This window comes from Nilaparvata lugens, chromosome X (assembly GCF_014356525.2).
Source record: "Nilaparvata lugens isolate BPH chromosome X, ASM1435652v1, whole genome shotgun sequence".
Classification (NCBI taxonomy): domain Eukaryota; kingdom Metazoa; phylum Arthropoda; class Insecta; order Hemiptera; family Delphacidae; genus Nilaparvata; species Nilaparvata lugens.
The window spans coordinates 12,540,164-12,555,322 of NC_052518.1; the positions used below are offsets into that span (position 1 = coordinate 12,540,164).

At 36.4% G+C, this 15,159-nt stretch overlaps 1 protein-coding gene across 1 annotated transcript in view; it reads left to right on the forward strand.

Moving 5' to 3' along the window:
- LOC111043356 (ankyrin repeat domain-containing protein 50) overlaps nucleotides 1-15,159 on the forward strand; it is a 67,978-nt gene that overhangs the window by 50,213 nt on the left and 2,606 nt on the right. The window contains exons 16-19 of the mRNA XM_022328280.2: nucleotides 195-361; nucleotides 1,966-2,074; nucleotides 11,550-11,622; nucleotides 13,956-14,118. Of these exons, the coding sequence (XP_022183972.2) occupies nucleotides 195-361; nucleotides 1,966-2,074; nucleotides 11,550-11,622; nucleotides 13,956-14,112 (506 nt within the window). The 3' untranslated portion in view covers nucleotides 14,113-14,118. The remainder of the gene's footprint in view (nucleotides 1-194; nucleotides 362-1,965; nucleotides 2,075-11,549; nucleotides 11,623-13,955; nucleotides 14,119-15,159) is intronic.

The window sequence follows — 15,159 nt, forward strand, 5'->3', positions numbered from 1 at the left end:
CAACGCACACAGACGTTTGTCTGTCTTCATATATCTGCTGTGTCTACTCACGTCTGCATGCAGACGTTTGAATTTTTCTCCGTTTGTCTGCTGCAGCTGTGTACGTTCGCCTCAAATGCAAAACTTCACTGTTTTAATTGATCTCAGTAGTATTTAATCATCATTTTTTCTGAACGATTTGTTCGTTTTTCCAGTGGATAGCGGTTTGGGAATTGCGATTGGGTCTTCAATATGCCCCAGTGCTCCTCCGTCTTGCTCGCCTGAGTTTTCGCTGGAATCCACTGTTAAAAGACGGTCATTGGTTTCTTCAGACAGTAGTAATTTGACTAATAGCACAAAGAGTTCTATCAAGGATCAGCAGGTTTGTAAACATTTTGGTTGTATTAATCAAAATTATTACAATTTCCACTTGTTATTCAACATTTAATATTTTTACTCACTAATTGACTACAAAATAATCCACTTTTTCAGGGATTATACATTGGGGTGAGATTTAATTTCTGACTGAACTGTTTCTCTGTGAACTTTATTAAATTTTATCGAATACGTCTATCAACACATATTTTATGGAATTTGCGTAAATCGAATCTCTCCACTATGAACTTAACTTTTAAGTATGCCGTATCCAATTCTAGTATATTCACATGTAACACGTGGGTGGAAATGATGATACCGAAATTTAAATTATTTTTCATACTCATATGAAATACCTTCAAGTTTATAATCAATATCTATTTTAAAATAGCTATATAAAATAAGAATTTTAAAATAGCTGTATAAAATAAGAAATGAACACTTGATTCAGGTACTTTGAGAAACTAGCTATATAAAATAAGAATTTTAAAATAGCTGTATAAAATAAGAAATTAACACTTGATTCAGGTACTTTGAGAAACTTCTCCCTACTAAAATGAATGGATGAATCAAATATAGAAAAGTCTACAAATAATGATTTTTAGTTTGCAAAAACAAAACTCTTTCAACTACATGCTTGTTTAACTAGCATGTAAACTGCTTCAACATTCATTCTTCTAGTTTATATGCTTTTGGCTTCATCTTCGGTCCGTGGATGAATTCTCACTAGAAACTCAACATACAACTGATGACGATGCCATCAGCTTCCAAAAATTTACCTCATAAAGTTGTATAGTGTTTCAATAAAGTTTGATTCTCACATATCAGTATCTGTCAACGTGACCGGTTCAGTGAAAATATAGGGTAATTATAAAAGGACTTTACAACTTTGAAAGCACATAAATATTTTTATTGAAATTACTTACAGAATTGAGAAAGGTGTCATTTTGTTACAAAACACTTCAAGTTTAAGGTGTGGGTCCGTTGGTAATGCGACATACATCCTACCGGGAATCGATTTCTTGCCACACTCTTACCAGCATATCAGGCGTAACTTGTGCAACCGCAGCGATCCGAATATGATCCGATTTCAGAGATCATTAAGATTGTCTGGTAGAGGCGAAACATAAACCTTATCCTTAATGAAACCCCATAGGATGAAATCCATCGGTGTTAGGTGGCCATGCAATTGGCCTGCATGCTGAATCTAGCGAAGTTGAAAGCGAATGACTAGAAAATCCCGAACTTCTCCGTGGAAATGAGCTGGTGCACCCTCATGCTGAAAGTAAAAAGGCACTTGTTCATGTTATTCAGCATGACGGTGCACCATCTCATTTCCAAGGAGAAGTTGGAAATGAGATGAAGTTGGAGAAGTAGGGGATCAAAGTTCTTCTGAATTGTAAGAGACCCCTCTTTAGAGCCCGACACTCCACCAATCTGTTGAGGCTAAGGTCCTGATACTTATTGGATGGATCTGCTATAATAATAGCACATACAACTTGTCTAGCACAGATACTCTTGTCTGTGTTAATAGAGTATAAATGATAGATCGAACAGAACGTATTATTACAATATAAATAAATAAGTTAATAAATGATTATTGTGTTCCAGTTTGAACGATGTTCCAAGAAATCGAGTATTTTGAGTCGATTGCAAGTACAGCCACCAAGTCCAATTTATGCATCACCTCCAGATAGTCCTAGTCCACCAAATCCATGCCGTAAGTTCAATTTCCAATACCTATTGTTGAAAATTAACTCGATGGACATCGACGTTAATTAAACTAACCTAGTTTTTGAGTAAGCTTATGTTGAATATTACGAGAAGTAAAAACATGCATATTTTTGGAAAGAACATTTTTGGTTGAACGTTTGGTTTCTCCCCAATCATTAATGACTTGTAGAAATTAAATAAATGGATATTAGAGCTCTGAATGAGTACTTATAAATTAAAAAAACATCATTAATAGATAGAATTTTCAATGTTCTCATCAGCTGATCGTGGTATAATGATATCATGGCGCCTGTTTTTATTAAAGGTCTTATGTGCTATGTCATAACGTCATCATATAACTACAATCAGCTGATGAGTACTTGACCATTTATACACTTAATATTGCTTATCAAGTTCTTATACATTCAAGATTAATGTATTCTACTCAATAGAAGATAGCAATCACACTGTCTCCCTAAAATTTGTGATTCCAATGCCATAACATTCACTAAAAGAGTTCTAAAAGCCAAAACAATTTCATTGCTGGTTCTTTTTAATGATTGGTTAGTCAAGTTCAATTTTTGAGCTTTGATGGAACTTATGAATAGTTATTGAACTCTGAAGATAAGATTGACTGATCATTGTAAAAACTTCATTCAAACTTTATGAAGTAATGTTTCTCATCTAAAAACTTTACTCAAACTTTATGAAGTAATTTTTCTCATCTATTTCACTATCGACGAAATGCAAGTTAATAATCCGTTAGTAATGTTTCTACTACTAATAATGCAATTTCCTCAATGTATTATTTTCAACTATATACTTTGTTGTTGAGTTTTACAGTGTAATAGTGTATGTGTAGTACAATTTTCCCTTTTAATTTTTCCAGAAGACCACTTCTCTCGGGACACTCATATGAGGATTATTCTTGGCAATAATAAAACATCACCCAAAACGAGTCAAGTAAGTGAACCATCATGTCTGTATTGTTTTCTATTTTACTGAGTGAAATAAGTAAACTCTTCATTTGTAGAGCTTTAATCAAATAAAATTGAACATGACTTTCTACTAGTAACGGATCAACAACATTTGATATTTTATGAATGATTCAATGACAACGAAAACATATGGTTTATCATATCATTCTACCCGGCTAGATTTTCGTGTTATCTTAGGGGCAAGATGACGGAGCGACACAGTGGACTCTTGTCCATCAGGGCGACGAATGTGAGCATACTCTGGGTTTGCCTCAATCAATTCAACTTCTTCTACTGATGAATCTTGCTTTGAATTTCGGTTCATTTTCTTCAGCCAAACTGGTCCTGGGCTCATTAGCCAAGATGGTAGTGACTGTCCATTTGTTGAGGATCTCATGTGTAGGAACATTCGTTCATGAGGGGTGCAATTTGTTGTAGTACACAAAAGAGATCGAATAGAGTGAAGTGCATCAGGCAACACTTCCTCCCATCGATTTGAATCAAGTCCTCGTGATCTTAGAGCTAGTGTTATTGCTTTCCATATAATTCCATTATATCGCTCTACTTGACCATTCCTCTCGGATTGTAAGGCGTTGATCTACTAGTTGCTATCCCTTTTGAGCCAAGAAAGCTCTTCAACTCAGTTGACATGAAGGATGTTCCTCTGTCTGTGTGAATATAGCTTGGAAGGCCAAACATTGATATTAATGAGACCAGGCAATTTATGACTGTTCTCGCAGTCATGTCTGGACAAGGAAATACAAAAGGGAATCTTGAGTACTCATCAACCATCACCAGTAGGTATTTATTTCTTGTTTTTGATTGTACGGGTCCTTTGAAGTCCATATTAATTCGTTCAAAAGGTTTTGTTGCCTTTATGAGATTTCCTTTTGTCTTCATATACTGTGGTTTTATTTCAGAGCAAATGCACAATTGGAGCAAATTTTCCTTACATCATCTACAGTATAGGGGAGATTTTTCATTCTGAGCCAGTGGTAGAAACGAGTTACACCAGGGTGACAAATTTCATCATGGTATTTTGCCAAAGCTGAGTTCAATGTTGAACAACCAGCTGTAATACATATACGAGAGAGTGCATCAGCTGGTGCATTTTCTTTTCCAGGTCTGTAGACTATGTTGAATTTGTATTCAGATAATTCTAGGCGCCACCTTGTATCTTTTCATTTTTATTTTTCTATTGTGTTGAGTGCCAAACATGAATGTGACTGATTTTTGGTCAGTGATCAAAGTGAATTGTTTTCGTAGTAAATAGTGTCTCCATTTTCTTATAGACTCCACAATGGCATAGGCTTCTTTCTCAACAGCTGAATGCCTGGTTTCACTTTGGGACAAAGTTCGTGAGAAAAAGGCTACTGGTCGAGAATTTTGTGTTAATGTTGCACCAATTGCAAAATCTGATGCATCTGTCTCAATTATGAATGGTACATTTTCATCAACAAAGAGCAGTACCGCGGAAGCAATTTCATTTTTCAACAATTCCAAAGTTTCCATCTGATCTTGAGATAGAGGGAATTTCTGTATGTGGACAAGGGGGTGAATCTTTTGAGAAAAGTTTTTAATCCATCGGGAGTAATGAGCCAGTAATCCCATGAGTCGTTTCATTTCTTTAGCATTTCTTGGGGGTGGAAAGTTCATGAGTGGTGCAAGGCGTTCTGGGTCAGGTTTAATTTCTCCATGTTTTATCTCATACCCAAGGAACTTCAATGATTTTTTTGAAAATTTACATTTTTCTTCATTTATAGTCAAGCCATACAATTCAATTACTTGTTGAAATTTCTTAAGATTTCTGTCATGTTCTTCTTGATCTGAGAACATCATCCAAATAGGCAAAGCAGTCGTTCAAATTCTCTCTTTCTATAAGTCCGTTTATTGTACGTTGGAAGGCAGCTACTCCATTGGTTACTCCGAATGGTATTCGTTTGAACTGATAAAGTTTTCGGCCTACTTCAAAGGCAGTGTAATGTCGTTCATTCTCAAGAATCGGTATTTGATGGTAAGCTGACTTGAAATCTACAGTACTAAAAAAGTTGTACTTGGCAATTGTGTTTACAAGATCTTCGATCAATGGGAGAGGGTATGCGTCTAAATTTGTGAATTTATTAATAGTCTGTGAATAGTCTATGACCATCGTTTCTTCTGTCCATTGTTACAATGAAAGGCTGGGCACGCCAACTGGACTGGCTTTCCTCAATTATTCCTTCTGTAAGGAGGCGATTGACCTCATTCTTCATGAATTCATAGTCATCTTGTGGGTGTCTTCTGGATCGGGTAGTTATTGGGTGGCAATCGGGAGTCAAGTCATTGAAAAGGGAACATGGTTTTATCATGGCCTCCACCAAGGGGCAATCTTTCAAGGGTGGTGTGGTTGTAGAATTATTATCTATTACAAGAGGCTGTTTATTACCATTGAATGCTAACTTATTGTAGAGTGATTCATCAAAAAATCGTGACCAAGTATCACATTGCAACAGCATTCTTTTAATACCAAGAGTTTAATATTGTTGTATTCATTTCCTTTGTACACAATATTGCTATAAACACATGCTTTTGTAGCGGTGTTATGTTGAACAGATGCAAATCTTATAAAACAAGAATCTGATGCAGTTTTAAATTTATTTGTTTTTGCAAATTTTTCATCAATAAAACTGGCAACACTTCCGGTATCAATAAGAGCTGGTGTATTTATTCCATTCACCGAAACAATAATTGTGGCTTTAGAAAGATTACTGGTGTAATAGAATTGAACTCAACACGAGCTTAATTCGACATTAAATATGTGTCTTAGTAACAGAGATAACAGATTATAAATATTACAGCTGTTTTATCATCACAATCTTCCCCCCTTAATATCAATCGGCACTCGTGGGGTATGGGGCGAGCTGGCGAAGTGAGACTGTCGATTCTCTGCCGTCGTTGTGGCGAACAAACGCATATTCAGGGTTACTCTCGATTAATTCAACTTTTTCAACTTGCGATTCTTGTTTGAGTTTTTTGTCATCTTCTTCAACCATACTGGTCCAGTGTCAATAGCCAGGTTGGTAATGGTTTTCCATTACTTGAGATTCTTGCATGTAAAAACATCCGCTCATGTGGTGTGCAGTTGGTGCTTGTGCATAATAGGGAACGAATAGAGTTAAGGGCATCGGGGAGAACTTGTTCCCAGTGACTGTTGTTCAAACCTCTCGATTTTAGGGCTAGCATCACACTTTTCCATATAACTCCATTGTACCGTTCGACTTGCCCATTACCGGCTGGATTATAGGGCGATGTTCTGCTGCTGGCAATTCCTTTTGATAGTAGGAAATTTTTCAAAGCTGATGACATAAACGATGTTCCTCTATCGAATGTATGTAAGACGGTACACCAAAAAGAGAGAATAGTGATGTAAGGTGTTTTATTACTGTATTAGTAGTCATGTCAGGACAGGGGAAGGCAAATGGGAATCTGGAATATTCGTCTATAAGAACTAAAATATACTTGTTCCTTGAACTTGATTGTAGTGGGCCTTTGAAATCCATATTAAGACGTTCAAATGGTCGAGTTGCTTTGATAAGGCGGCCAGTTCCTTTGGCATAGCGTGGTTTCATTTCAGAACATACTTCTTTTACATCATCTATTGAATATGGTAAGTTCTTTGTTTTGGTCCAATGATGGAGTCGAGTACTCCTGATGACACAGGTCCTCATGAATTTTTATCAGTTTCTTTATATCTGTATGGCATCCAACAGTGGCACAGACTCTTGATAGTGTATCTGCTGGTATATTCTCTTTTCCAACTCTATAAGTTATATTGAACTTATATTCTGACAATTCAAGACGCCATCGTTGGATTTTGTCATTCTTAATCTTGCTGGTTTGTTTATTACTAAACATGAATGAAACTGATTTCTGGTCTGTGATAAGTGTAAATTCTCGTCCAAGTAAGTAATGTCGCCATTTCCTGATTGATTCCACAATGGCATAAGCTTCTTTTTCCACTGCAGAGTGCCTAGTTTCAGATGTGGAAAGAGTTCTTGAGAAAAACGCCACTGGTCTCTCATTCTGTGTTAATACTGCTCCAATAGCGTAATCTGAGGCATCAGTTTCCAAAGTGAACGGGACTTTTTCTGATTTTTTGGAGCTGGTAAGTCAAGGAGTAGGATACATAAGAAAAAGAAGAAAGAATGGGAGAAGAAAGAGCTGGAGATCCTAGAAGCTGCAAGAGATAGGAATGAAACAAGAAAGTTTTACAACAAAGTTAATATTGGAAGAAAGGGTTTCATGCCAAGAACAACTTTGTGCAGAGCAAAGGATGGTGAACTGCTGAGTGAGCCGGGGAAAGTTTTGCGAAGATGGAAGGAGCACTTTGAAGAACTGTACCATCCTGCAATTCCACTGGAAAGGCCGGATGAAGAGGTAACTATCAACACCGACCTGGCAGAACAACCCCCTCCATCGGTGCGGGAGGTCCAATTGGCAGTGGAGAAGTTGAATAGAAACAAGGCACCAGGAGAAGATGGAATCCCAGCAGAACTTCTGAAAGATGCTGGAGATCACCTTGCTGAACAACTGCAGAAAGTGATCCATAAGGTGTGGGTGACAGAGCGGATGCCTGAGGACTGGACAGTAGGACTTATCTGCCCGATACATAAAAAAGGGGATCAAATGGAATGTAAGAATTATAGGGGCATAACCCTTCTCAACACTGGGTACAAAGTATTTTCAAACATTCTGTTTGCTAGGCTCAAACCGTTAGCAGAAAGGTGTGTAGGGAAGTATCAGACAGGATTCCGCTCCGGATGCTCTACAATAGATCAAATATTCTCGCTGCGACAGATTCTAGAGAAGGCTCATGAATATAAAATAGGAAGCTCCCACCTCTTCTTGGATTTCACCGCGGCCTATGACAGTATCCTGAGAGTAAGGCTATTCGAAGCCATGGATGAATTTCAATTCCCAAGGAAGCTCATCAACCTTACAAAAGCATCCTTGTCTAAAGTTGTATGCCGGGTGAAGATACAAAACCATCTGTCGGAGCCTTTTGAGATGGAGGCAGGGCTGAGACAAGGAGATGCTCTTTCATGTTTGTTATTCAATATAGCTTTAGAAAAAGTCATTCGTGAGTCAAAAGTCAACACTGAAGGGAATATTTTTTATAAATCAACCCAAATTCTCGCGTACGCAGACGACATTGATATCATTGGAAGATCGGTGAATGATATGAAGGAAGCCTTTAAAAATATTAAAAATGCAGCATTGCAAATGGGCCTTCACATAAATGAAAACAAAACAAAGGTCATGATCACATCAACGAACCACAACATCGGGGAGAGGCTTCAGATGAATGATAACTGTTTTGAGGTGAAAGATGATTTTGTATACCTGGGCTCCCTCGTCGATGGTAAAAATGAAACAACAAAGGAGGTGGAAAGGAGAATTCTCCTGTCCAGCAGATGCTTCTATGGTCTCTCCAAGTATATAAAAAACAAAGTGCTGAGCAGAGCCACAAAGTTTAAAATATATCGTTCGCTAATCCTGCCAGTACTCATGTATGGCAGTGAAACATGGACACTGTCCAAAAAAGACGAGAGCCAACTCAAAGTTTTTGAGAGGAGGGTACTGCGAAGCATCTGTGGTGGGATAAAAGTGGATGAGACCTGGCGGAGGAGGAAGAATGAGGAGCTCTACCAAGTATATTGTGAACCTGATGTGGTCAAAATGATAAAAATTGGTAGACTGCGATGGGCTGGCCACCTTATTCGGGCAGATGAGACCTACCCACCAAGGAGACTCATGCTGTACAGGATGGAAGGGAGGCGAAGACCAGGAAGGCCGAGACTGCGCTGGATGGACGGTGTTGACAAGGACGCACAAGTGATTGGAGCCAGAGGTTGGAAAGCGAGGGCGAAAGACAGAGACGAATGGAGGCGAATACTGGAGGAGGCCAAGACCTGTAGCGGGTTGTAGCGCCACTGATGATGATGATGAAGTCAAGGAGTGGTTTCAATCGATCTGGATCGGGCTTAATCATACCCTGACCAATTTCGAATCCCAGAAAGGTTAAATTCTCCATAGATATTTTACACTTTTCTTCATTAATCGTGAGGCCATATTTTTCTGTTGCTCTCCAGAAATTTTCCAAATTTTCATCATGTTCTTCTTGGGTCCTTCCGCATACAATAATATCATCTAAATAGGCATAACATGATGTCAAATTTTCTTGTTCTATGATTTGATCAATCACTTTCTGGAAAGCAGCTACTCCATTCGTGACTCCGAACGGAATTCTTTTGAATTGATACAGTTTGTGTCCAACTTCAAATGCGGTGAAATGCCTTTCCTCAGGCAAGATTGGTATCTGGTGATAGGCAGATTTCAGGTCAATAGATGAGAATATTTTATATTGTGCTACCTTATTGACTAATTCTTCCATTAGTGGTAGTGGATAGGCATCCAAATTCGTGAATTTGTTGATGGTCTGTGAATAGTCAATCACCATACGTTTCTTTTGGTTCTCTCTTGAAGTAACAAATGCTTGAGCTCTCCAAGAAGAATGACTATTTTCTATAATATCAGCATCTTTAAGCCGTTTGACTTCATTCATCATAAACAAGTAATCCTCTTCTGAATGTCGTCTTGATTTAGTTATTATAGGCCGACAGTCCGGTTGAAGATCACGAAACAATGAGACAGGTTCTACTGTAGCTTGGGCTAGAGCACACTTTTTAATTTCAAAGGTAGGCCTTCTTGCGTCATTGTCTTCATTCAGTTGTAGTGCTGCTTTAGATCCACCGAAATCAAAAGTGATGGATGAAAAGTTCTTTAGAAAATTGTGTCCCAAAATTACACTAGCGCAACATTTGTTCAATACGATCAAAGGAAAATCATTATATTCTTCGTTCTGGAAATATATTTCACTCAAAGCGTACTCAGTTGTTTTAGTGTTGCAGGCACTTGAAGCAAATGTAATCAATTGGAATATGGCATAGTTTTCATCTTCGATTGTACTACTAGTTTCTTATCTATAAAACTTGCTGTGCTCCCAGTGTCTAATAGTGCCAATGTATCTATTCCATTAACACGTATAGGAACAAGACATTTTGAGAGGTCAGTGCTGGTATTTGCTGCTGAAATTACTGTGGCAGATACCATTTGGTTTTTTTATCGTTTCGTGCTCTGCATACTTTTGAAAAATGGCCTATTCGATTACAAGTTAGGCATGGTTGTCCTTTTGCTGGGCATTGGCTATTATCAGTATGATTATTATAGCCACAAAATCTGCATTGAATCTTCTTTTGGTAAGAATTACGGACTAAAGTCGTTTTCTCGGTATTTTTATTCTCGTTTGCTAGGACTGTGTTAACATATTCTGAACTGGTTTCGTATTCTTTAGCAATGTTTTCAGCATTCTCTAACACTCGTGCTTGTGAGATAGCGTCTTGCAAAGTTAGCGATTTCATTTCGAAAAGATGTTGTCTGATTTTCGATGATTCTAATCCGGAGATGAACGCGTCTCGGATATATTCACTTTTGTTATCGTCAGCCGTGACTGCTTGAAAGTTACATGGTAAACTTAGCCGTTTTAGTTTATTATAGAATTGATCAATTGATTCTCCATGGGTTTGTTTTGCTTTAGATAAGCAGTAACGTGCATGTACTACATTTTGAGGTTTTATAAAGCTTTCTTCAAGAGTTGTTATAGCTTCTTCAAATGATATACAATTGCAAATACTTTCAAAAATATTCGGTGACACATAATTGATCAAAACATTCAATTCATCCTTTTTCGGATTGAACTGTTTTTTAAGAAGTTTAAAAATGTTACCTTCCAATGTCTCCACGTTTTCGGTGCTTCATCTGAATCTTGGTCAATCGATAAAACTGTTGGTTTCAGTATTTTTCCAAGCATTTGGTTTTGCGAATCGTTTTCTCCTTCACTGACTAAATCTTGACGTTTACTCGTTTTTCTTTTCGGACCCATTTATTTTATATTTAATGTCGAATAAATTGTAATAGAATTGGACTCAACACGAGCTTTATTCGACATTAAATATGTGTCTTAGTAACAGAGATAACAGATTATAAATATTACAGCTGTTTTATCATCACAACTGGCTATACCAGCTGCAGTAATAGTTGACGTAGTTAGTTTTTCTTTGAGCGTTTCACTTTTACACACATGGGAAAAGTGTCCAATTCGGGAACATTTATGACAAGTCTTTCCTATTGCAGGACATTCTTGAGAATTTGAGTGTTTTTTATATCCGCAACGTTGGCATTGAACGGATTTCTCTACAATTGCCTGTCGATTTTGGGTTACAGCATTAACATCTGAGAAAGATTCACTCAAGCTTATGTTTTTATTTTCTTCAACAGAGTTTGTATAACAAGTACTTTTAAAGGAGTCGGCATATGTTTTTGCGGATTCAAGAACACGTGCTTGGGAAACGGTTTCTTGTAGACTCAAATCTCCTTGTTGAAAAAGTTTCTCTTTAATTTTTCCAGAAGACCACTTCTCTCGGGACACTCATATGAGGATTATTCTTGGCAATAATAAAACATCACCCAAACGAGTCAAGTAAGTGAATCATCATGTCTGTATTGTTTTCTATTTTACTGAGGTGGAAATTGAAAAGTTTCTATTCTATCCTGTAATTTTCCAACATTACTGTAATATTTTCTGGTCTCATTCAATTTCATTTATTCCAAAAGCTAGGGAAATAACATAGTCAAACAATTTGTCGTTTATCAGCTGTGTTCATATTGAGTACCTTTTTCTCCAATTTGGAATCCCTTTAGTTTGTTTTTTATTCATGTAAATTCTGTGAGAAATAGATGAACGCTCGCTTATTTAATCTCTCCAACTAATTTAGTGATTATTACTTGTACTTGTATATACATATTATAATGTATTAGTTCTGTTATCCTCCATCAATACTTCAGTAGAAGGTGGCGGTTGAGTATCTTATTTTCATTTCCTCAATTATTTAATTTCTTTATTCTCTCAATAAAGATTCTGAGGAGAATATTTATTATTGGCTAACACAGTTAGGGTGGAAACATGGTGGAGCGGCAAAGTTTCCATTTTTGTGAATGTAATTAAAAAAATAATATAATATAATTGGGTGGTGTATTTGAATGGAGCACTATTTGCACCACCATTCAAATTCATGCATTTCATTCAACACTCTCAATCTTGAAGCCACTCCGCCATTTTCCACCCTTAGTAGATGAGGTTTTTAAACAAACAAATGTGCAAAACTGTTGCTACGTTTACAACTTCTGATTCCACACTATTGAAGAGTATTCAATTCCCTGGATGTCTATCTCATCTCATTATGATTTTAAGTAATTCTTGTATAAGTTAGGGAAGCTGCCTCGGCTGGTAGATTGGACAGTTTTCTCTTTAGTGAGGTCCACGTTATAATGGCAGTGAAGAAAGGAGAAAAACGTTGCCGATCTTCTGTCTTGTCAATGCCTTCTACAGATGGTAGCTGATACAGGTTTATTGATGTAATATTAACGGTTTATCCTCGTTTAAAATAATCAATTATATTTTATTAAGCAAGAAATTATATTTTTAATAATTTCATAATCAATTTTCATAATCAAGATGATATATTTTGTTGTTTAATTATTGAGAATGAAAAATGAAAATGAACTTTATTCTGCCTTTGAGTAATACAACATTTAAATACAATAATCGTTTCAGAATTATACTAGCAGCAATTTTTCATAGACGCTGCCAGTTTACATTCATTCTATATATAAATTTCATAATATAGAGGTAAGAGTTGCTAAATAAAATAAATAACAATTATTATCTGCGGCCATTGCGGTACAATGATAAGAATTTTATAAGAAAAATACTGTTTACAGAGAACGAAACTTAGAGTCAAAATTTAGAGTTAAAAATTTAATGTCGAATAACAAAACTAAAAAATTCAGAAACATAGAAACAGTTCAAAATACAATTCAGAAAACTTATAATGCACTAATATATTCATGAAGAGATTACAATGGGGTTAAAACTACAATCTGACATGTTAAGATAAAACTTGAAGTAAACAGTCTAAATCATGTTGTTGAAACAACCAAGGTTTTATAATTTTCGTGAAATTTGTAAGGGAGGTTTTCCTCCTGCCAACATTAGGTATACTGTTATACAGTTTTGGACCTAGATAAACAAATGATTTCGCAAAAAAAACTGAAGTTTATTCTAGGTAGTCGTGAGATGGAATCCTCTCTTCGTCTTTCAGAAAAGCAGGGTCTAAAAAACCATCATTACCACTACGTAAAAAGAAAATTCTTAATACTTTAAAAGCAAATAAATGCCGAAGTGGGAAAATACCCAGTGATTGGAACAAAGGAAACGAAGGCTCTCTTCGATTTTTGAAAAGTATTATCCTAATAAAGTGCTTCTGCAATTTTTGTAGTGGACTGAAATGTACTTTCGCTGCTCCACCCCAGCATACAATGCCATTACTAATTTAGAATTTATTAGAGCAAAATATACGGTGCGGAGGGTTTTTTGTGTTACACAGGTCTCTTAAGTGATAAAATTTACATAGGTCTTTATTAATATCTATCTGCAATGTTGCTATGTGGGTGTTCCATTTAAGAGATATATTAATTTAATTTATATTAAATATATTAATTTAACATTGTTAAAAGACGATCTGGCAACAGAGCAAAGCGAGAAAGAGATAGCGTTATCTGCTTTGTTGAATGATAAACATGGATAGCAATACCATTTCCAATTAAACACCGCCATCATAACGTGGACCTCACTATATCTCTGATCACATGTTGACGAGATTAATAAAACAAACTTGCATTCTGTGGATTGGGTATCAGTGGTGGAAATGTGTTTTATTCTATCATGTAGTTCAACAATCGATCTTGTTTCAGTGGAAGCAGCAAACCAAAACGAAACGGCATTGTCACAAATCCAGCATTGCGGATTCTTCCAGCTATCAAAAATGGCTTAGAAATGGCTGCTGGACGTCAAGTGAACAATGCTACTACAACTAATAGTTTCCAGTGGCGTAAGGAAACACCATTGTAGAGTAAAGTGAGTATCGCCCCAATACTCATTCATTCATAGATTATCATCACATATTCATTCATTCACTTATTTATTTATACAGTCAGAAATGAGTTAACAGCAATACAAATGAAACAATTCTGTAGATGGATGATAATCTATGGATGTGAATTTTATCAATAATCCAAGTACTTTATAAACAAAATATAAATGCACAGAAAAAAAATAATTGTCGAGTTTTAATAATTTCCAACAATGAAAAAGAAGAGGTCCTGAAGATGAGTAGAGGCCTTTAGTGAGGTTCCTATAGCTTCCCCACACCCAGACCCACACCCGTCTTTGGGGGGAATATTCATTATGCATATATATATTGTCTCTGCTGCTCTATTTTTTTTCTTGTGTGAATAAAGATTATTTGAATTTGAGGTCCACGTTATAATGGCAGTATTTGATTAGCAATTGTATTGCTATCCTTATATATATTGCTATGCATATATATATTGTCTCTGCTGCTCTATTTTTTTTCTTGTGTGAATAAAGATTATTTGAATTTGAGGTCCACGTTATAATGGCAGTATTTGATTAGCAATTGTATTGCTATCCTTGTCTATCATTCAACAAAGCGGATAGTGCTATCTCTTCCTCGCTTTGCTCTGTTGCCTGATCGTTTTTATGTAGAAATATAATTAACAAAATATTTAATCTTGTGTATGAAAATTCATTATGAAATCATTGAACAAAATAATTTCTTGCTTGATACGATTTAATTGATTGTTTTAAACGCGAATGAACAGTTAATATTACATCAATATCAGTTACCCTCCATAGAAGGCATTGACAATTCAGAGGATCGGCAACGTTGTTCACCTATCTTTCTCCACTGCCATTATAACGTGGTCTTCACTGTAGTGTTCAGCTCTGACCCCTGGCCTCCCACCTTTTTTGTGGTGGGGGTAAGGAACTCGGCAGTAGTATTTTGGCATCCAAGTCAACAGTGTCCATTGGGTCGATCTTTGAGCTTGCATGTATCGATAGATAGATAATTGCCTCAATTTATCACACTACTTA